The following is a 24,814-nucleotide window of genomic DNA, read 5'->3' on the forward strand; positions in this document are numbered from 1 at the left end:
AGGGGAGGAGCAGGTGATTGAGCACAGCTTTGGAGAGAAAGTATTCGCAGCCTAAATACATTTGTTTATTAAATAAAAAAAAAAGTATGTTTTGGGGTCGAGTGCGGCCACTTTAATAAAACGCGTTCTCGTCTGCTAGTGCGACGTGTAGGAATTTCAGAATACACAGAAATTAGCAGCGTCGGATTTTACAACAGCTACGCTAATGAATCGGGATTCTGAAATGACTTTAGAGGTCGGCCTGTACGCCGTGTACATAATTACGATGCGCTCTGTGAGGTACACAGCGGACAGCCCGACCTCGAAACACTTCACGTGTAAAAACTCCATGAGGGAGCAGCCATGACGCACTACCACTGCACCCCGCCCTTTTATAAATCAATGAGCCCAGCAGTTGGTCAACCAGCCCTCAAAGGCCCCGCCTCTAAACAGCTTTCTCACGTCGCTTCCAATGAAAAAGTATTATTTCTTCTCCTCGTATACTTGATTAGTCATCGTATTCGTTCCCTTTCCCTCGTCCTCCAATCAAATCGTTTGTTTGGGGGATGGCTTGCCTTTCCAACCAATTAAGGGCACATTCAAGGCGGAGCATAGTGAAAATCTAAACGAATCAACAGTGTCATTTTCTTTCAAACAACCCTCCTATGTTCTGACGTCGCGGGAAAAATGTAACCGCTTTGATTGGCTGTGAGATCTGCCAACCAAGCTTACTGGCTCGCTGTGGGCTGTGTTCCGGGATTACCCTTGTGTGCGCCTCCTTTCTCTCCCGCGCGCCTTTAGGGGTCGCGCGCGCGCTTTCGACTTTCCCTTTTTTTTTCTTTCTTTTTTTTTTTTTCCAATACCGGTCGCGAGGAGGAGGAGGATGTGGCGCGCGGAGGGGAAATGGCTGCCGAAAACAAGCCGGAAGGTAAAGAGAGCGGAAGGTTCGGTTCCAGTTGTGTGTGTTTGTGAGGGGTGGATTTCTTCTTGCTCTTCTCTGCTTCGGGGTGGACGTCGGTGAGGGCGAGTCACCAAGAGGGGAAAGAGAAAGAGAGCGTACCCACACGGGATGAATTAGGAGAGGAGCGGCTGGGAGGTGGTGGAGGAGGAGGAGGTGGGGAAGGGGAGGGGTGTGGAGCTGGAGAGGCAGCGGTGGAGTGGGGCGCACAAGGCAACGGCGGCGGCCAAGGAGGAGGAGGAGTGGGCACACTTTTGCTGAGAGGAGCTCCTTTCACTTGTATAGGACACGGGTCCCCTCTCCATACTCCACGTAGTGTCCTTTACCCATTCCCTTTGCCCCTCGCACACAAACTCCCTGCTCCCTTTTACTACGAGCCATCACCACCATTTTTTCCCTGTATCCTACTTTTGGGCACCTTGGGGGTCTTTTGTTTTTTTATTTTTTTTCCAACACTAGAAAGGGATCAGGGAGGGGTGTCAGTTGACATGTTTCTTTGGCTCCCACACATGGAAACAAGCCGTCTGTGACTAGTTGTTGGCAAGCAAGGAGCACGCACCTCGTCATTTCAATGAATAACCTCGTGGAAGGATCACTCCACAACCAGCCCAGGAGACAGACTACTGGAAAGTATGGTAAATGGGGCACAGGGAGCTCCAGGTGACTGGGGAGGTGGTGGCATGGGGATTTTCCGTTTGACAGCCATGCATCTCCTCCCATTACTGTCAAAACAAGAGATCTGCAAACTGGCACTTGCCAGCTGTTCTTAAACTACAATTCCCAGCATGCCACCGCAGCAGTTGTAGTTCAAGAACAGCTGGAGTTTCCCCCTTTCCGAATTGGAAGAAGCTCATCTGCTGTGGACTTTCCTCTCCCAGAATTGCTAGACAGAGAATCAGTGGGAAGCGTAGGTGCACCGCAAACTTTCCACTATACCCAGTCCTCGTGAAGTTTTACACAAACCTCTCAATGGGCACACACTGCCGCCCCAAAAGCAGCTTGCAGGCAGCTGCTCTATAGAACAGAATTGATCTGTATTAGACTAAAGACCTTGTTCTCTAGCCAACCCCTTCTAGAAGGTTTCCCATGCTGTAGGCTGAATATTTTTTAATGTGCTTCCTTAAAGCAGCTGCAATTGCCTGTTAGATAGTTGCTGAAAGTTGATCACGTGAACCTGTTTTAGATTTACCGATACTAGATCTATGAACCTGTAAAACAGCTGAACAGTGGTGGTGGGGGGGAATTCCAAAAGGTTTACGGCCCCTTATTATATACTTTAAAGTTTAGTTCCTCTGTTCAGTGGCCCAGTAATGTATGAGAGGTGTATATATATATATACATGCCTGTGAGAACATGTTGATTTACACAAAGCAGTTTGCTTCTTAATCTTGCATATTGCCACTAGATGCATTCATAGCAATTTTTAGATATTGGATAAAAATATTATAAGATGACTGGCTTGAGATCTTATTGACTATAAGCAAGTGCTTATATATAAGCATATTTTCCTTTTCAATGCAAAACATCACCTTCTGTTTTTTTTAGTTTAGGTAAAGGCGTTTTTGGAGATTCCTAGTTCAAATATTTACCACATCATTTTGTAGCTGAAACTTTAATAAACCTGATTGGGCTTTTTTTTTATTGTATTAACATAGGGATTGGCTTAACATGGGTATCACTTAATATATTTAAAATCCACAAGGGGGTAGTGATGCACTGTCAAGCCATTTTCCATACAGACATGCTGATTATTTTTTTTTTTCCAAATGCTTTGACTTTACAGAAAAATGGCACATTTGCATTTTAACTTTAGATAGTACGAAATATAATTTTAATTGGCGTGTCATATTAATTGATGTCACTATTTTAAACAGGAAATTAGCATGTTCTCATCATTTTTTTTTTTTTTAAATTCTTCCTTGTGAGTAGTTCTCTAATGTTCTGGTATGGTTTACATTCTACAATCTATGTAATCATGGTGTGTTTGTGAAAAGGATAATCTAATTTCTTTTCATGGCTGCTGAGGAAAGCGTTTTCAACTGAAAATACCAATTTAGTTTGTTTCAGAAGGGTTGTGCTTTTTCTAGGTTTTAACCATCTCTTGTTGCATTAATTTCATTTTGTTTTCGCTTCCAGGTTTTGTTTAAAAAGTGGTGGGGGCAGGATTCTCTTAAGTGTTACCATCTCACTGATCAATACCTTGAACACACAATATTGGTTATTTTATACCACAGTCCCATTGTTTTTAGAAGATGTTCATTTGCAATTAAAATTACTTGATTAAATGCCTGATGTCAGCAATGTCCAGTTTTTTATTGTATTGCTTGACAATTTTGATGGGTAGAGGGATTATTTTAAGTTTTCGAAAACCATATATATATATATATATATATATATATATATATATTTATATATATTAAAATAAAAGGTTATGTAGTTCATACAATTTTTTTATTTTTGGAATAGTGGATGAGAGTAAATATTGGCTGAATTATGTAACTTGTCACTGATTGACATATGACTCATTAGTTAGGTACTAAATATTAAAATTACAATGCTTTCTTGCCATTTTTATATAACCATCTGCACCTGACTCGCTTATGGTATTGGCTCCGAGAGTGGCTATAGACGCTTCTCATAGATTTAATGTAATGAAAGTTTGCACTGTGCAGGAGTTGTTTATTATGCAAAAGACTGTGTGTGGACTTTTGGGTTCCCTTTGGTGTTCTTTTTAGCACAAAGCATTGTCTGGCCTAGTAGATAATATTCTTTATGGTGACATTTCAATAGGTTGATTGCATCATATGAGAAACTGGCTTCTTTTCATTTCATTCTGCATTATTTACCATGTTATTATTCTAGAAATATAAACATAGATACCTTACCCATAGTTTTAAGGTGTATGTATCATTTAATATGGTTGTATCACATATTGCATCAGTTTAATTCCTAGAGACATGCTATGAAAAAGACCTAAACATGTAGCGCAATTTGCAATTATGCAAGGGGCTGAAACGGTTTACATGTATGTTAATAACGCCTCTTATCTTAGAGGTAAATCTTTGTTCCACTGAACCTTTTAGAATTATCACGAGCCTTTTTAACAACCAGCGTGTCTCACCTTCCTCTCCAAGAGTTAAGATAGGGATTTGACATCAATTTAACTGAGAACTTAAGTTTTATCTTTTTTTCAGTCTAGTCTACATTTTCTATAAAACACATTTATCCTTTATAGTCACAGAAAAGATTTTACATGTTTATCTAGAATGCAGATGCTTTGTTTTACCCTCAAAGTATCGTTTCAGGCACACTTTTCTGGTTGCTATCCAAGGTGCTGAATAGTAACTAGGGAATCCCCTTATGCTGCAGAAGTGGCTGAAAGCAGCAAATTGCTAAACAATGATTCTCATTGCACTACTTTTGCATTTATAATATTAGAGAATGCACAGGCTTCTGTAGTGGCTACATATATTTTGCCCTTTTTATGTAACGCATTACGTCATGGTTAAGGTGTGAACAAATGATGAATTATGTCTGGATCATCTTTACTTTTTCTGAGGGGGACCCATCTGAAGTCTAAAAATGTGCTTAATGCACATACCGTATGTTTAGAATGAATTATAAGCCCCAGTTTTATTTGCAAAATTCTGGTATTAGGAAAATCCACTGTGAGGGCCGTTTTATAGATTTTAATATCTTGTAGTAAGGTATATAATCTCTAATGTGAATTAGAATTTACAGTATAAGAATTTTTATTGATCTCCTCTGTATTTTGATTTTTTTTAAAAAATAGCTTTTCCTATGACTTTGTATGTTGTTTGAAGTGTGTTCTAGCCTTTATTGTGCATCTTGCAAGAGTATTACTATATTTTTGTTTATTTTAACTTTGCAACATGTTTATGGAGCGCCTTGCAGAGATTGTTCGTTATCAGTCACTGTCCCAGTGGAGTTTACAATCTAAGTAGAATTTAATAGATGAAGCTGAGATTAGGTGTATTAAATAACCAATGTTTGAACATGGAATATTAAGTAACGACTAAACTGCTTAGTTGTTTGTAATGTGTAATTTCTGGTTGGGAATGAGAGCTCGAGGAAATACATTTTGTCAGTCTGTTTTTTTTTTCTATTTGTAAAGAAAATATTTGAAGAAATGGTTAAGCATTCATTGCTGTTTATGTTGTAAAAGGTTATTTTGCTTTCTGTATTGGATATCAAAATATATATGCAATTGTCTTTTTGAATCCTTGTGTTTAAAGCAATAAATCATTGTTTAAATTATGGTTACAGAATAAAAATAGAGTCCGACAACCTTGCTTATAAAAGTAGATGGAAAAAGACATTTTAAGTAAATGCATTCTTTTTGATTAGTTGATTATTTTGTATTAATTTGTATGCAACTACTTTTTATTATTTGAAACTACCTGTGATGAAAGTACTTGATCACATTTTCTTTTTTGGCATAGTTTTGGGGTATTGGTAATAAATTACTTGCTTTTTCCAAATTAAGCCATTAATGGAACTCTTTATTTAAATTTAAGGAACTTTGTTGTTAACTTTGTCTTGCACCCACAGAATTTTAAAAGCATTTTTATTTCCGTTCGGTAACATCATATCTGGGGATGTAATACAGCATCAAATGGAATACCACGGATTGTCTGTTTGGGGCATTGTAGATGTGAGAACAAGGCTACCTTTTAAAGAATATGGGCCAGACAAATGCATTACAAGCACTTTCATTTTGAAAAAAAAGTTTATTCTGAGCCTGAAAGTCTTTGTTAGGAACAGTTGAAAAAGCAATAAACGTATGTACTTGAATATGCACGTTTCCTACTAGCTGAGGGGATCTTGTATTTGTATGACAGAAGTTTGTGTGTGGGGGGGGGGTATTGTTTTATTTCTCCTATACATTATCTCACTGACCTTATCAGAATTCTTAATGGACTGAGTTGCTTGTATTACGCTGTATACAGAGGAGTTATGATTTGCCTTTCTTATGCTTTTATTATATAAAATATTTTACAGTTGCAAGTTCATAGCTAATGTGTTTTGTTCCTTTAAGCTTAGAGATCAGGCTGGAGTCTGAATTTAGAAACTTAAAAAAAAAACTTGGGGATGACAAAGATAATTTTTGATTTGGTATGGTGCGCTGTAAAATTTTATGATCCATGTTGGCTCCTTTGGGAATATAAAGTGCAGGGAGCATGAAGAAGCCCATAAAATTACCAGGGATTTCATATTGTTTGTAATTAATGTGGGGCCTCTGAGGTTCTCATGGCTTTCTGAAATATTCCAAGAGGGGGAAAATCCTATTTAGGTGCAAATATCCAGCTAAGACTTCAACAGATTAACTCATTTATTAACAAAAGTATAAAATACAATGCCACTAAGACTTTTAAAAAATAAATATTCCACGTATGCTGTCACGTTCCTAAACCTATACATAAGTGACCCTAATTTTTATACATTTATGGAACTCCTCTAGTGCATTTTGAGATTGCAAATCTTAGACTGAATCAGGAAATTAAGTGGGCAGCAAAAACGCTGGTAATCGCTCTGTGCCCTGAGGCTGGCATTAAAAGAAAAAAACGATGGGTGCCATATTTGATTTTTAACTCGCATTTATTCATTTTTAGTAATACTCTTTGAGTATTCATGATAAAATGCATTGCTGTGGTATAATTGGCTGAAAACTAGTATTTAACTTTACATGGCAGAGTATTTGCTATATTTTTATGACCTTGACGTTTCCATATAGATGTGCATTTTTTGTGTGTGAGCCAAGAAGTGTTTACATTCGGAGTCTTTATGTATGTTTGGAGGCAAAGCTCATCCTTAAATTAACTTTGAAGATGTTATAGATCAGTACGTTTCTTAGCAACTTTCCAGGTAGCATTGTTTTACAATTTATTATGGTTATTGAATTATTTGCCGCCTTCTGCACCACTCCAGCTAGCATTTTAAAATGCTGTCTGGTTGTTGGTATTCTTATGATTTATTGCTTCTCTTTCGTTGAGGCCTTCTCCTATTCATCTTCCATGCTGATTTCCAAACTGTTTGCCAAGGGAAGTAAACCTAGTAACCAGAAAACAGATTCAATGCAAACATGGACAGCTGCAGTACAATAAATGTAAATAATTCATAAACAGAAAAAGTAGCAAAATGTCTTGTAATACTGTAGAAATCATGCACATGCTATAGTGGGCTTTCTGTTTAAAGTGTAAAAGAGGCATGTGTTCCTGTAGAAATCATACCGATCTATAGTGGGCTTCCTTTTTAAAGTGTAGGGATCTGTCCTTTTATACAGAACTTACCTATGTCCCCTATAAAGACAACCTAAGGCAGGTGAGGATGGAGCCAATATAGGGTCTAACATGATCGTGCGGACTACCTAACCCCCCACATATCCAATGCTGTTTGCACAGCTGTAATGACCAATTACACAGGAAACTATGAATTGGGTGTCATCACTGATTACAGTGGGTGACAAATTTCCCAGTGTGCCATAATCCCTAAGGGCAATGGCAGATGGGACATCTTGTTGCCTTTGAGATACCTCACTCCCCGCAGTCGATCTTTGAATTGCTCGTTATGTAGATTGATGCTGCTAAAACTTCTCAAGCCCAAATGCAGAAGGGAGCTTTTATCCAGAATGCTCGAGACCTGAGGTTTTCCAGATAACGGATCTTTCACTTTCCCTAATTTGGATCTTCATACCTCAAGTCTACTAGAAAATCATGTAAACGTTAAATAAACCCAATAGGCTGATTTGTTCCCAATAAAGATTTATTATATCTTAGTTGGGATCAAGTTTAGGGTACATTTATAATATTATAGAGAAAAACAAAATCGTTTTTAAAAATTTGGATTAATAGGATAAAATGGAGTCTATGGGAGACAACATTTGTGTAATTTGAAGCTTTCTGGATAATGGGTTTCCAGATAACACATTCCATACCTTTATTACAGGTGGTGATTCACATCATGTTTCTCTGCAGCAAAAGTTGAAGAGCACTTTCCTTATCTGTCTGTCTTGTTGAAATTCTGATTTGGTAAAAAAGGCCTGGGTGTTGCTACTGACACTTTATTTGATAATATTTGACACTTTGAATATTTTACAAATGGTAGAGGGACAATTCACCCCAATTTTTCAGAAGTATTGTTATTGTCCTACTGCTGCCCTTGCCTCTGTGCATTACCCACAAAAATTCAAGTATTATGCAAGTTGCACATCCCCCCCCCCCGGCCTCTCTTGGTTGATGTAGTTTGTGGTTTATGGTGTCCAGCAGGTTGGATTGTGCATAACCAGCAATGGATTGTCGGTGAATTAAAAAAAAAAAGACAGTACGAGTAGAAAATGATACATTAGTATTCCTGTTAGTTTGAATACCTGGAACTTTATGTGAGTGGTACAGGAAATTTGGACATTTATATGTTCATAAATACAGCAATGTGAACGCAAAGTAGTTCAGTAACATTTTCTGATTGATAATCATTGGCGGTGGGCTAATGATGATTTAATTAGTAGCAAAATAGCAATCCGTTCAGGAATGATTAATTATTATCCTAGCTGTTAATGAACTGCAACTCTCCGCATCCAAATTGTTAATTTTCACTCATGTTCTGACGCATTTGAACTCCCTGGAGGTATTTGGATTATGGTACAAATAGGCCATTTGAAAAAAAAAAGTTCTTGATCCAGTGACGGATTTTTTAAAATGTCACATGTGTGGAGGGTCTACCTAAAAATACTGACATTTTGTGGTTTTACACAGTATTTACTTGTTTTTCTTTCTTTTTGTCTGTAATTTCTCTTGTCAGATGATCATGGAAACAGCAATGGCAGTCATGTAAAGATCTTCTTGCCCAAGAAGCTGCTTGAATGTCTACCAAAATGTTCAAGTTTACCTAAAGAGCGGCATCGTTGGAACACCAATGAGGTATTTCATTTATCCTGTGCTCTCCCCTTCAGACTTGACTGGCTTATTCTGAAGAGCTTTTATAATAAAGTAAACTTAATTATTTTTTTTAAGGTTTTCTCTGTTATAGGAGTAGTTATTCACTATATAATAAGCTTGTTGGCACCAAAGGACCTAACATACTCTGCCAGATCTTGTTGGTTTGTTTGGATAATAATAATCTGAAGCACAGGCTTCTAAGAAATCCCTATTGTAGGACAGGATGCAATGAAGCAAATCTCTGACACTTGGCATCCATTTGTAAAACTGATACATAAGAATGCCAGAGGGATGATGTTTTGAAATGTGGAGCCTTGACCTATAAAGGTCATAATATATATATGTATGGAATGTTTGCCTGCCTGCTTTAAAGGGACCTTCCTTAGAAGAAAATCTGGAATTGTTATGATTTCAAGGATTAAACATTGTACATCTTATAACGCTGATTTAACTCTTATACAGTTCCAAATGAATATTTTTTCAAGCACTTAACCCGTGTTTGGTCTCTGGTATCCATGATGTTGCCTTGATTTTTATTCATTATTTGCTATCCTCTGGCTTTAGAAGGTTTTTGTTTTCATGGCAACAGTAGTTATGTCAGTACTACATTCATCTTATTCTGCTGTGTCAGGCACGGGAAGCGTTGGTGGATCTCTGCTCTTTCAGCTAATGGAATGTTTAGGAGTATGAGCCCAACAGGAAGTTTAATTGAAAGTTAGTAACAAGCATCCCTGTGCTATTTCTTAAATTGTTCTGTGCATCAACATTACCTTCTTGGGAGTTTACTAGATCTTCAGTTTTGCAAACTGGCCATGAAAATTGCTTAATTTTGTTTTAGTGTGGGGTTTATTTTCATGCTGTATGATCTAGCTTTATACAAAAGGTCATATAAGCTCTTCACGTACCTATTCTTTCATTGTTATGCTGCACAGACCCCAGATTAGTAATTGAAGAAAGTAGGCTGCATGTAGTGATTCTTAGCAATTTTACATGGTTTATGAGGGGATAAGCCCAGAACATGTATGTATGTTCCACTGCCAGTGAAATGGTATTTTCAGTTAAAGGGTAACTACAGGTTGCAATGGAATTAGTCTTGAAATGCTCTATCACATTAGGCATTGGACTTATGCTTCCAGCTATAATTGTATTATATTGAGTATACAGGTATGGGGCCTGCTATCCAGAATGCTCAGGACCTGGTGTTTTCCAGATAAGGGGGCCAATAGGCTTGTTTTGTCTTCAGTAAGGATCTATTGTATCTTAAAGGGCATCTATTGTGAAAAGGAAAATTTAATATAGGCTTCATCTCACTGAAATAAGACACTTTCTAAATACAATATCAATTAAAATTTCTTTATCGTTACTCTTCAGTTTCGCTCTCTCCACAACCTGTCACTTTTAATGCTGAGGTCTCGATCAGATTTTGATTGACAGGTAGGTCTAAAGCTGGCCATAGACGCAAAGATCCGATCGTACGAATCAACGTACGATCGGACTTTCCCATCTCCCGACCCTCCACTAACCATTCAGATCAAAGTCTTTACCATTCCGATCAAATAAGAACAGATCACCCAATGTTCTGCCCCTGACCGCAATCGTACGATACTTATGTCTGACAACACTAGTGACAGTCTCCCACTGAAAATCGTACGATCGGCAATACACGCAGAGATATTATCGGCAGGCGACAGAAATTTTCTAACCTGTCCGATCGACCAAACGACCGATCTCCGACGGACGAAAAATGTCGGGACTCTCCACACATGGTCCGAAAATCGTACGAATCCACGATTCGTACGATCGGATCTTTGCGTCTATGGCCAGCTTTAGTCTTTTAGGGGGGCTCCCTTTCTTAGCATAATAATGCAAATAACCAACTCCAGCACAAACAAAAGGCAAATACTACATATAATAACACACTGGCAAACACCCTGCATGCAGAGAAACAGGATTTACATGAGAGCTGGTTAGTTTTAAAGAGTGAGCACCTGACTCCACCTACTGCATAGAGACAGAATAACGAGTGACAGGTTGCTCAAAGGGGAGAGTGAAGAGCAACTTGATAATTTCATAAATGGTACAGAATGTTTCATAATATTTAGAAATTTTCTTACTTTATATTAAATGTTCATTTTCGAGAGAGATCCCCTTTAAATGGGAACAAGTACATGGTTCTGTTTTTATTATTACAGAGACAGAGAGATTAATTTATCTGTATTATTTGTTTAAAATTGTGTCTAGGCAAGATGAATTTCCCGTAATTCAGAGCTTTCTGGATAACGTGTTTACGGATAACTGATCCCATACCTGTATTGTGCTATTTAAGCTCTTTTGATTGACAGCATCCCAGAGCATGTGCTCTTAACTACTACATAACTAAGGATGTAATATGCAGCATTTGTAGGCATTTTTTTTTTTTATTGGGCTTCGGCTCATTCAATTTGCTGCATGAATGTCTTTGGTTATTAATTTGAAGGTTCTCAAGTTTAGCAGGCATTTCGTTTTGGTTCTTTGTGTCCAGAACCTATAGCCCTATAGTTTAAACCAGTTTTTTTTTTTTTTTTTTTTTTTTTTTATAATTCAAATTGTTGGATGTCAAACCAGACTGCTTTTATTTTATTTCTCCAATGTCCTACATTAGTGTTGAACAACCTGCTGCCTTCCAGTTCTTGAAATACATTTGTCAGCTATCTTTGACAATCTTTTGAGTTGTTTGGAGGGCTGCCTGTATGGAATTCTTCTAAATATGACCTAAAACTTGAGTATTCCATTCTAGGGCATATTTGAAAAATATGTTTAAAAAAATAAAATGCACAGAAAATCAGTAGTTTACATACATACACACACATCACACACATACATTGCACTTAAATATATCCCATTGATTTTAGTCAGTGGTGGTGCCATATAATAGTGTAATTTTCTACTATAGTCTAGCATTAAAGACATTACACATCCATTATGCTGATTAGATTATTGTAATGAATTATTTCTGTGAATGTGATACACCAGCTTTACACTATTTTTGCATTAAAATAATGCAGAGTTTTTAAATGTGCTCCTCTCTGGTTGGTTTTTAGACCTTTTCTCTCTACATTGAATGTTACCTTCGTATATACATTACACATAACTCATTGTGCAGAGTCGTATCACTAGGTAAAAACAGGTCCTGTTTGGCATTTCCTGAATTTTTTTGTTGAACTTTTTTTGTGTGACAGGTGGCACTGTTCTGTTGCAATGAACGGAACGCATTTGCTGTTGGCTACAAGTGTTAAAATGTGCCACTGCAGCAGTGTTCATTGTCCCTCTATTGTCTAGCATCTAAATGCTCTCCCTAACAATACTGTATGCTCTGCATTGTGTTCATTCATTTTATGCAGCTGTGGTTACACCAATAAACATTAAACTCTGGGAAAGGCACGCTGGACTCTTTCCAAGATCTGTGAGGTGGAAAAGAATGGAATTTCTCCTTTGCTAATAGCTGTGTTCATGTATGAATTTTAAGATAAAGCTATTCACCTTTAAATAACTTGATCTATTGTAGTAACTTTTGGAATGCTAAAGATGCAACAAATGATTTTTTATTTTTTTTGCCTGTGTAAGGCAATTTTTTATTTTTAGCAGTTGTACATTAATTATATCAACTTTGTAAGCTGGAGTCACGGATTCATCTGCATGAAGCTTGCATAGTCAAAGGGGCACTCTCAACACAATGCATCTGAAAGAAGGGGGATTCCTCAAATCAACTCACGACTCGAATCTGTCACCTACACATTAAAAGTTGCATAATGAAATCCCATTGCAAATTAAACATGGAACACAGTTTTCATTAAAACATCCATCCATGCTTTAAAGGTGTTTAAATATCTGAGCTGTCAATCAAATATCTGCCCCACCTGTATGCCTGAGGCATACAGGTGGGGCAGTCAATTACTTTCACATTCCATTTAGCAATTCCTACATGTCGCAGCTTTACTCACATTTCCACTTCCATCCTCAGGTTCTATAATTGTGCAGTGCACTGTGCCTGGGCATTAGGTCCCCCATTCTGGTGCATACACAAGATTTTGGGGTGATACACAATGTGTCTTAATAACCATCTCCACAAAATGGCTGCTGCCTGCTTGGTTTGATTGTGTAATCCCAATACTGAAGGAAATAACATTTAAATAATAAATATAGTGTAAGTAAAGTTTATTTTGCACAACCAACATGTTAGAAAATAATTTGGAATTATTTCTTAGGGTGACAGGTTCCCTTTAATAGAATTTTCCAGCAAAACCCACCGAAAATGAACTTGAACATCATGAAGGCAAAAAACAACTTCAAATGGTTCAAGGGACCTCTGCTATTGACTTCTACATGAGCTTGACAGGTTTTAGCTGCAGTATTTTCAGGTTCAAGCTATTTCCAACTTCGGGGTAAAATAAATCTTGAGTTTAAAAAAAAAAAAAAAAAATCAAAATTTCTATTTTTTTTTTTAACCGGAAAATTAGTTTTCTCTGAAAAATAGCTTCGAAAAGTTTTTCAAGTAAAAATGCAACCTTTAATAAATAACCCCCTACATGTCACATTCTACCCATTATTTTCAATTACTCAAATTGCCAAATGTTCTAATTAATCTCGAACTCGAGTTTGAATTTTGCTACTGTAACTCCCATTGACTGAACCTTGAACTTGCCAGCTTTTAGATGCCAATTTTTATTTTTTATTTTTGTGCTTAATCTTAAAACTTTGAGTTCTGGAAACTTGAATTTCAAACTTAGATTTTTGCCTAAAAAAGCAAAATGTTGATAAAATTGCTTGTGTTTGTTGGCAGGGAATTATTTTGGATATGGAGGCTTAAATTACAAAATAAATTGAGCCTTTGAACCTATACACCATACATAAACCTATAGCTCATGTTTGTTATGAATACTTCATAACAAATAAAATAATGAAATGCTATAATTAAAGATTGCTCATGGGATGGGATGAGAGTATCCTACTGTAAGGTATAAGAAGCTGGGAGAAATTTCACTTTGTCCTGTTTCGAATTCTTTTGTAAAGGGGTGCACAAATGTGTTTAACGGATAAAGCTATTTTTGTAATGTACTATGCATCATTAACATATGTTTCTAGCTATTCATGTCAGTCTGTTGCTTCGTAATGGTATAAGCACTGAGCTGTTCTGTTGCTTAGTGACAGTACAAAGTAACACAAATTCCAGTTTGTCCTTTATCTTTCTTTTCTTTACTGTAGGGGGGAAATGTCAAGGTTACAGTAAAACAAGTAGTGACTGATGATGATCTGGCAACAATGGGCAATTTATTCCCAAATGAGCTTCACTTTGAAAGGGAATTAACGTTACGTTTCTATCAAATATGTTCTGACTTGAAAACCCTCTGTTTAATTTGTGCCTTCCTTTTGCAATAAAGACATTATTTTGTACTTTCAGACAGGTATTTGTTTCTAAGATTCTTTGCTTTTTTGTGAATGAGTTTAAAGGTATTCAGGTATTTTCTCCTTTGCTTTATGATGGGGATGCGCCAGATCAAGGACTTGGCTGTGGATTTGGCAAATCCCAGCATTTTTATAGGATTTGGCCAAATCCTAAGGTTTGGATTCATTTTGGCAGAACAGTTAGCTATGGGACTTTAAAGCGCTAGATAACTAGGTACATTTAAGTTTAAAATTTTTTATTCTGCTGGAAACGTTTTGTGGAGGTTTTTGGGTTTATACTCACTTACAGGTATGGTACCTTTTCTTGAGAATGCTCGGGACCTTGGGCTTTCTGGATAAAACGTTAAGTCTACTAGTAAATCATGTAAACATTAAATACACCCAATAGGCTGGTATTGCTTCCAATAAGGATTAATTATATCTTCATTTGGATCAAGTACAAGGTGCTGTTTTGTTATTGCGGAAAAATGGAAATAATTTTAAAGATTTTGGATTATAGGGATAAAATGGAGTCTATGGTGGAAGCCCTTTCTGTAATTCTGGGCTTTCTGGATGAAGGGTTTCCGTATAAACAATCCTATTCCGGTTTCAGTTCAAATTTTACTGGCTCATCCTTTAGCGTTACTTAAGATGCAATTGTCATCCTTTCTTATTGCCAAAAAGTCCTCTAATATGTCTGGAATTCCTGACTGGCATATTATTGGGGGCATGGACAGACAAACTGGGCTATCTAAAATGTCAGAAATATGCATTATTGCAGCGGTTCCAAGAATTTTTTGGGGGGACCACAATGCAGTTCACCCACTATAATTTTGGCAGAAATTTTACTGATAAATGAGCAAGCTAAGATGTTTGCCATGGGCTAAATCCCTAATATATTTGTATCATGCAGGATCTGTCCAGTGGGCCCAACAGGGATTTGCTGATTATATTCTTACTTTATTAATTGCAAATAATGGACATGGATGGTGAATTTGTGGTCGTGAAAATTCATGCGATATGCCAAGGCTAAAGTGCAATTCCAGGCAAATAGCTTGGGCTGCTTCTGTCTAGTATAATCAAAAATGTATTACTGCAAAACAGTAGTCCTATAAGATGAGTCATTTTGGGAATTGGGGTTTTATTTTAACACTTACTAACAAATAAACCCTCTGCTACCATTGTGGTTCCGCAAAGGTTAGTTTAAAAAAAGAAAAAAAGCCATTTCACTGGCTAATAAACCTTGCCTAGCTATTACAGATACTTTACACAAGCTGATGAGGCAGAAAACACTTGGAAAAGTTCAAGGGGTTTTCTAGTACAACTCTGGCAGTTCCATTTAAAGATACCAATCTCTATTAACCTGGTGCTGATTAACAGTTGTCATTGCTATGAATCATAATCAAGTGATTATTTATAAAGCTGCATGCTAAACCAAGGACAGCAATTCATTCTGCTCCTGTAACTGCTGCTCTGCCAACTTATTACATCCATTTCCAATAAAGTGGTGAAAAGGCGACTGAAATGGACTCTCATTGAAAATTAACTTTGAAAATAATAACTGCTAAATAAAAACATGATTTATTTATATTTTGCCAAGTTTCCTGTATAGACCGTACAAAGCAAAACGTCCTTCCTACACTACTACACCTTTCAGATATTGGCTGGTCAAGGATGCTGATTTTTTTGTAGCTTATTTAATGTACTGCTACATATCAACTTACCACAGGAAAGTCTAACCTCAGGAAGATTGCTATTCGTAGTTGTAGATATGAATGTTATACAGGTATAGAATCTGTTCTAAGGGAACCCGTTATCCATAAAGCATCCGAATTACAGAAAGGTCATCACCCATAGGCTCCATTTTATCCAAATTAACCACATTGTTTTTTTTCTCTGTAATGTAAAAACAGTAGCTTGTACTTGATCCAAACGAAGATATCATTAATCCTTATTGGAAGCAAAACCAGATTATTGGGTTTATTTCATGTTTACATGATTTTCTAGTAGACTTGAAGGACCAGTAACACAAAAAATGTTTAAAAAAAAAATTAGTTTGTACTTAACGAAAAAAAAACACCAAGACACTTTTAACTTTAAATTCTCAAAGTCTTTATTAAGAAATAACTTACAGAGTCTCTGCTTGCGCTCCTCTTCAACAACAGCGACAGGGCCATGATCCATTGTGCGTCGATGTGACGGTAACATCAGAAAATTAAATTAAAGTAATACAAATATAATAGAGGGTGACCCTGCACTGGTAAAACTGATGTTTGCTTCAGAAACACTACTATTGTTTATATAAATAAGCTGCTGTGTAGCAATGGGGACAGCTATTCAAAAGAGAAAAGGCTCAGGTTACACAGCAGATAGCAGATAAGCTCTGTAGAACATAATGTTATCCACTATTTATCCTGTGCCAAATTGCCTTTTTTCAATTTCCGTCATAGCTATTCAGCAGGTTGTTTATATAAACAATAGTAGTGTTTCTGAAGCAAACAAATCGGTTTTACCAGTGCAGGGCAACACGACATGATATTTTCATCACTTTAAAACACTACTAAAGATTCAAACTACGGAAAGATCCGTTATCTGGAAAACCCCAGGTCCAGAGCATTCTTCATACAGGGTATGGGACCTGTTATTCATATTCACACAAACACAGATATACAGCCACTTGTACTGGATCTTGTCATTCCTCTCTTAAAACATACATTGCATTGCAGAGTGGTCTCAGAGATTTATTAAATGAGACTTTTTTGACATTTAAAATCAATATTTAATAAGTAGAATATATATTCAACATACAGTTTCCCAATTTTTTACTGTTTACTCATATCTTACTTATAAAGCCTGATATAAAATTAAGAATTACAACTTGTGTGATTTTTTTTTTTCCCCTGCAAAGTTGCCATTGCTGATTTCCATTTTGACAACCCATATATTTCATCTTTTTTAGCTCTGGCTTCAGTTCCAAGTGATGTAAAGCTGATGTCACTAATGAGCCACACAGGCGGTCATTTGTCTGCCCCAATGGTACCATGTACTTACATATTCCAGTCTCTGTCTGTTTTTTTATGAGCAACTTGTACCGCTTTTAAGAGAGAAATACAGGACAGAGCATAAATTACCTGTAGCATTTTTTATTATTACTTCAAAGGTAAAATCAATGTGGTTATAAAACAGCAGCTTTGCTGTATGCCTAACTGAACAGGAGAAGCAATATCTATACACCCCATGTGAAAACAGTGGCCTTAATACTGCTTGGCATGTTCAAGGTGATTTTAAAATATCTATTTAATATATATTTAGTAGTTTAAATACCCATTATGTGTATTTTATGGGCAGGTATGGGATCCGTTATCCGGAAACCCGTTATCCAGAAAGCTCAGAATTACGGAAAGGCCATCTCCCATAGACTACATTTTATCCAAGTAATCCAAATGTTTAGCAATGATTTCCTTTTTCTCTGTAATAATAAAACAGTAGCTTGTACTTGATCCAAACTAAGATATAATTAATCCTTATTGGAAGCAAATCCAGCCTATTGGGTTTATTAAATATTTACACGATTTTCTAGTAGACTCAAGGTATGAAGATCCAAATTATGGAAAGATCTGATATCTTGAAAACCCCAGGTCCCGAGCATTATGGATAACTGGTCCCATACCTGTATAATATAACGCAATAAATGGCAGGCCAACAATTTGACGGCATGGGTGCAGGATCAGATACAGAGGATACACCATTCTGTGTATCATAGCAGTATTTAAAATAAAGTTATACATATATAGATGCATTTAAATTACAAATAAGTCAGCTTTTTACCTTGGTCCCCATAATTGAGAAATTAAATTGTTTTCCATAGTAATGTTTTATGTAATAGTTTATATACACATATTGGGGGCTGTTCACCTTTGAATTAAGTTTTAGGTTTAAGTTAAGTAATGTAGAGAGTTATATTCTAAGACAATTTGCAATTGGTTTTAATTTTTTGTCTGCATGTCTCTCCCCAGATGGGGAAGTCCGATCGTACGATGATTTTTACGATCAGATCTTTGCGTCTGTGGCCAGCTTAAGGCTTGTCTGCAGTTTAAGTTTAAATATAATATACAGTGTTTACACTTCTGTATTTTAGGTTTTGCCACAAGGGGCAAAATTTTACTAAAGGAGTAGTTCACCCTTAAACTAACTGAGCAGGATGTAGCTTGATATTTGAAGGCAACATGCAGTTAGTCTCTTTTTCTTTAGCAGCTCTCTATTTTCGTGTGCAGCAGTCTCTTGGCTCCAGTTTATCAGGTAGTGGTTTGAATGAGAGACTGGAATGCAAATAGGAGATGGCCTAAATGCAGAGGCTCTTCATAATATAATTGTACATCATGAACAAAGACCTCTAATTAAAAGCTGTTGAAGAAGGGAAACTAGCTGATGCGGTCCTCTATTGCAAAGGGAAATCAAACCTGCCAGATCGATATCTGTCCGATTTTTGGCCAGAAATCGATCTGAGGGGCCCGTCGGTACACGCCCTAATAACGTGGGCAGATAAACTGCAGAATCTAAAGGAGTCTAACGGACCAAAATCCGCATCCTAATTAATTTGGAGAACTATTCCATGCCCATGTATATGTTTTTGGCTGTGATGCTTTGAATCTGTATGACCAAAAAGCAATTGCCTACAATGCAGATGTTGACGGATGTTTAGTTTAACTTTTAACGGGCAGAATTACTGAATTATTTGCATTCATAACAGTGCTTAGCTTTTTTGGTCAAATCTGTACTATCAACACATACACACTTGCCATTGCTGTTATTATGTCTGTCTGAGGAAAGCTGGAGAATGTTCCAGTGACCTGTTTGTATGTTCTGGTGTTGAATGAGCAACATTTGCTCTTTGCCGTGAAGGGCACATTGCAAGGGTAATTTCACCTATTCTGAATTGAGAGATTAGGATGCTAATGTGAGTAGATAAGACTATAAGTATTGAAGTGCATGTAGGTTATTCTGACTGACTGAAGCTCTGTTCAATGTGGAATTGAATGCACTATGTTGTCTGAATTTGTTATGAGTCCTTCACAAACTTATTTTTTTTTTTCTTTTTACTGAGATGTTAATTCTTAAACAGCAATGAATGGGTGATTTTTCTAAGACGTGTAACTGGTATAATCGTGTAACCATTGTCATTGTATTTCAGTTTTGGCTATAACCATAGGCCTGTATTGAAGGGAATAAGTCATTCAAGATTTTGTGGGATAAGTAACCTTACAAAAATATGGAATGGTTTGCACATTACCAGAGCACTTCAGCTTTATTCTTCAAAGGTTTGTTTTTAAGGGAAGCTATAAACACAAAAACATGCAAATATATACATCCACCATCATTACTCGTGATTAGAAACCCTATTACCTAGTATTTGTCTTCAGTTTATGATTCTGCCAGGGCAAAGTCTAACACAGATCACACGAGAAGCACAATTGATGTGCAAGAAGAAATGGGTACCCAAGTTTGGTTTCATACTGTATATTTAGGGAATGCAAATGCATGTTCACGATTTCCTTATCAACAGATTTTGTTTTCTTTTTGTATACTTCAAGATTTTTCATTTAAATGATTTATTTAAGACCCTAGTTAACGCATGCTCCTTCATCTGTTTTACAGCCTTCATGATGCTGCCGTCCATTTGGATTTTTTTTTATGTTGTGACCCTTCATCCTTGATTCCCTGACCTGCATTACCCTGGTAACCATTTCATTTTTATTTGACTTCATTTTTTTCAATTCTATGTAATATTTATCTTTATTTTATGTTCATGATTTATATGTCACTTTCGTTATCCACTTTAAATTGTACTTGTTGGCTTTTTCTTATTTTAATTTATTTTCGTTGATGTTAATTTTTCATACTGAAAATAAAGATTTTATTTTATTTTTTGTTCTCTTGTGCATTTTTTTTAAGTAGTCACTATAATGTTGCATACACATTTTTTTAAATTTTTTTTGATGTAAGCCTCTATTTACAGGCTGCATGCTGAAAATCGGTTAGTTACATATACTTGGCAATAGCTCGAAGGCTGAAAAGGTTACAACCTTCATCCATGTCTATAAATCTCCAAACTGGGAGCAAACATTGCTGGTTACAGTAATGAGGATTTAATAAAATGCAAAAGACTGTCCATTCCAGACACATACAACCCCATGAGCTGAACTTAAATGACTTTACACATTTAAGGCCATCTGATTTAATGTTTACTGAAATAAGGGCAACTATCTATCTAATTTAAAGGAATCTGTATCTGAATAAAAGATGTTTTAACAACAAGAAATAAGCATGTTTCAGGAGTGTGTTTGAAAATGTAAAATGTAATGCTTGCCAAGACTAGCATTAGAAACCGTAGCTAAAGCGATTTATCTAAAGGTTTTGGGGGGTGTTTTGTGCTTGAAGTGATCCTTTAATTTTCTTTAATGAGAAAAACATTTGTTTTACACACTTGGGCGGGTGGTTAATAGAGCGAGACACAAGAGAAGAAACAATATAGCCAGTTGTGTGGGAGAATAGTCGTCCCCGAAAAAGAGATCTGGATATGAGCATGTGTCTTGAGGTGGCCATAGACCAGAGGTAGGTAACCCGCGGCTCCGTAGCCTCATGCAGCTCTTCATCCTGCTTGCTGCAGCTCCATCTACGGCTTTGCCTGTCACGTAGTCTATACAGCCTTCTTGAGTGTACGAGTTAGCTTACCACAGTCGCATACTCTGGAAGCCGCCAGCAGGTGTGAGGGCTGTATAGATGCCCCAGGAGTGATAAGCAAGACCAAGCAGCAGCAAGATGATTCATCATGGTCCTTACCGTGGTCACACACTCAAGACAAGAGAGGGAAGATCAGCATGGAACAGAAGTCACATTAAACAGATGAGAACTCTAGCATTTAATAGGGCTATTCAGTGTTGTATTTATTTCAAAGTAGGCCTACACATGCAGAATTCCACCTGGATCTGACAATTCAACACTAACAATGGCTGTTTGGGTGCCTTCAAAGGTGCCCGATCAAAATTTTCTGGCCAGCCCGATCGTCGAGCTGACTGATATCCAAGTCAACTGGCGATATTGGTCGGCTCATCGCCCACCATACATGCACCTAATATCTTGCTCTCTTTTCATACGATTGTATTGGTGCGTCCACCTTGTCCACCTTTAGACCTGTGCCAGGATCGTTTGTGCTTGGAAACCTTTACTGTATAAGCCAGTCCTCAAAAAAAAAAAAAAAAAAAAAACTGACGAAAGTTGAATATGGGGGGGGGGGTAGTGCCTCAGATCTATGTAACACCTCCTTAACCCAATGTCATAAGATTTATTTTACTTGTATTTGAACAATAAAACCAAAGACACAAGGAGAGCAAACGCAACAAAGGTTTTACTTTGTCTTCTTATCAGTTTAGAGATCATCTTCATTGTTGCATTGTATCAGGGGCAGACCCTTATCTCTTTTAAAACCACTAAGGGCTGGGACACACTGGGCGATTTGGGGAGATTTAGTCGCCTGGCGACTAATCGTCGCGACTTTCCACGACCAATCTTCCCCGAATGCTTCCCCTCGCTCTGCGCCTGGCTAAAATGAAAAATCACCTGCGCTAATCACATGCGGCGATTCGTTTTCCGAAGTCGCCCGAAGTTTCCTCGTGAGGCAACTTCGGGTGATTTCGGAAAACGAATCGCCGTGTGTGATTAGCGCCGGCGACTTTTCATTTTATCCAGGCGCAGAGTGAGCGGAGGCATTCGGGGAGAAAAGTCGCTGCGATTAGTCGCCAGGCGACTAAATCTCCCCAAATCGCCCAGTGTGTCCCTACCCTTAAGCATTGTTGATGCTGTGATGTGAAGGAGTTTTCAGTGACATTGTATAGGAGAACTTGTTATATGATGAATATTTGTTGGATAGACTGCACTTTCTTAACCTTTTGTATAGGAAAGCTACTGTACATTTGTTTACACGCACCGTTTTATGTACTTCAGTGGTGTTTGTCCGGATTAAGGCACCTTAAATGACTAAATGTGGGGTTTTTGTTGTAATTAAGATATTTATCTAAATATTCTGACATCTATAGCAATTTGCGTTAATCAGCAACAGGCTCACTGTTGCAGTATCTCTTCCTGCCATTTAAGGGAACATAGGAAATATCTCCTATCAAGCATGGCCCAGCAAAGCACCATTATTTTTTAAGTGTCTCATTTTTTAATTCTGTAACATTTAGTGCTGATGTTTTAATTGCATACAGCTGAAGCTGCTAAATGAGCACGGAAATGGATTTAGATCCTCTCCAAGCTTTCTTGCCACCTATAAAATATATATCATTCATTAGACTCTAAGATTATTCAGATTTCATACGACTAGATGGTGTGAAAAAAAAAAAAGAAAAACAAATGAACAAGGCAGAATAGAATTCTGTATGGCAGTAGCAGCAAGGCTTTATTTTAAACATGTAGAGGGTTACCATTATTATTTTATAATTCAAACTCGTAATAAGGTACCCATAAGTAATATTATTTAAATAGTCGTGTATATATATATATATATATATATATATATATATAGTTCACACATTCTGTGTGTGAAAATGTGTAAAATTGGTCACACTGGGGTAAAAGTAGCTTAAAGCACAGAGTTGGTAGTTCCCTTATTTCACAAGTGTCACAATAATGCCGTTATCTGTAATAAACTTATTCTGTAGTATATGGAAAGTTTTACAGTAGAAACACCTTGAGGCCCATTTATCAAAGGTCGAATTTTGAATTCATGTGAATTTTTTTAAATTTGAATATACTCACAATTTGACTGGGTGGTTATTTAAGAAAACATTTGAATGTCTAATATTTGATTTAATAGTTCAGGCTCAAATTCGAATCGTATTCAATTTGTACAAAAAAAAAAAAAGTCAGGAAGCAACATCTTTAAATGGCTCAACGCACATGTACTGTGTTCATGATCGAGGTGTGATATATCTAACATTCAAATTTACATTTGAATAGGTAGATTAAAATTCAAATGTGTGAATTTTGAAATTTGGTGGTAGTTTGTGCGACAATTTCACCCTGAAACACTCATTCTGAAAAACATCATCTAAGGGGGGAAACTTTTTATTTTTTAAGAATTTTGATCTGAAATCAATATAAGTAACTAATGTCTGGTGACTGGGCACAACGATAAACTGAAGAATAAATTGACAGGTGTTAAGACAACACATTCAGAGGCACAACCTTTTTTGTTTGGAATGCTTGAGAATATTTTGGATAACTTTTTTTTTTTTTTTTAAACATAAAATATAGATGCGAGTACCTTTCTATTTGCTCTGGGGATTTTACTGCAGTTTGATGCCGCTTGGGGAAAGAGAACAAATGGGAAGGATGACCATTTAAAATATTCAACAAAGCGAATCTTCTTCGACTTATGTGCATGAATAAGACTTTTTATAAACTCTGTCAAACTGACCCTATTATGTGGTGTGTCACAGAAACTTGGGTGAGCCAATTTCCCGGGATGTCTTTTGTCTGATATACTTATGTTTTCAGACTTATACTGTAAACTGTTGGAGTACATGTAACCCTGCATTTGTTGAATTACTCAGTTTAAAAGTGAAGGAAGAAACCACTTGATGGCCACAGGCTTTCAACGGTGGGGGACGAAGATAATAGGGCAAAATCAACAGTTCCCATGATCCCATTGACCCATTATCACATTTGTAACCCAGGATTGTAGTACAAAATGTATTCTTTTCAAGCAGGGTTTTTTTATGCCCCACTTTCTTTAGGATAAAGAGGTTGTAAAGGAGGTATATGATCTCTGCGGCTTAAATGTATTATGGCATTCTCAGTAGTCAACACAGGTATCATTAACTGTGGGCAAATTTGCAATAGTGCAGTAACCCATGGCATCCAATCATGTTCTTTGTGTTCTATTCTCCCTGCAGCTGGTTGGACATGGCTAATAAGGAGCTGCAAATTACTGGCCATTGTTTATAAATGAATCCAAACTTCTAATAACTACTTGATGGAACTCCATTTCTCTTGCACTAAATAGGATGTAAAGGGCCTACATTTCTAGGGGTTAATATTGTTTTTATTTAGGCAGGAGTTTGTAAACCATGAACTGTCTAGGAATTTAATAAAATTTTTCATTTGAAAACATTTTTTTGTTGAATATATCCTGCTTTGAAGGCAGTTATAGGGTAAACAGCTGGCAAAAATGTAATTTTGTTTGGGGAAAAAGACACAAGTTTATCAAGTTCGACCTCACAGTTAACTTTTAAGCCGAGTATAAGGACAGAGTTTTGATGACTTCTGATAAGAGGGTTAATATACACCTGTGGACGGCATGAGTGCCGTGAAGGACTTGAAATCAGGTTTAATAATGTTATTTATTTTTTACAACTCTTCTATTCAGCTCCTCTCATGTACCTTGTCTCATTCAAACCACTGCCTTCTGTTTGGTTGGCTCCCTGACCCTATTTACATGGCT

General features: G+C 36.9%; 1 protein-coding gene across 11 annotated transcripts in view; it reads left to right on the plus strand.

Moving 5' to 3' along the window:
• The first annotated feature begins 452 nt into the window (after nucleotides 1-452).
• The window catches only part of LOC108696619 (calmodulin-binding transcription activator 1), a 1,211,516-nt gene continuing 1,187,154 nt past the window's right edge, over nucleotides 453-24,814 (plus strand). For 6 of the 11 annotated variants that reach the window (XM_041569425.1, XM_041569433.1, XM_041569434.1 and 3 more), the window contains exons 1-2: nucleotides 454-1,572; nucleotides 8,756-8,874. In XM_041569425.1, coding sequence (XP_041425359.1) covers nucleotides 1,509-1,572; nucleotides 8,756-8,874 — 183 coding nt within the window. In that variant the 5' untranslated portion in view covers nucleotides 454-1,508. Of the gene's footprint in view, nucleotides 1,573-8,755; nucleotides 8,875-24,814 lie in introns of all 11 variants that reach the window. The other 5 variants (XM_041569427.1, XM_041569428.1, XM_041569430.1 and 2 more) reach the window with 3 other exon arrangements.

The sequence above is a fragment of the Xenopus laevis genome, chromosome 7L (genome assembly GCF_017654675.1).
Source record: "Xenopus laevis strain J_2021 chromosome 7L, Xenopus_laevis_v10.1, whole genome shotgun sequence".
In the NCBI taxonomy this organism is placed as follows: domain Eukaryota; kingdom Metazoa; phylum Chordata; class Amphibia; order Anura; family Pipidae; genus Xenopus; species Xenopus laevis.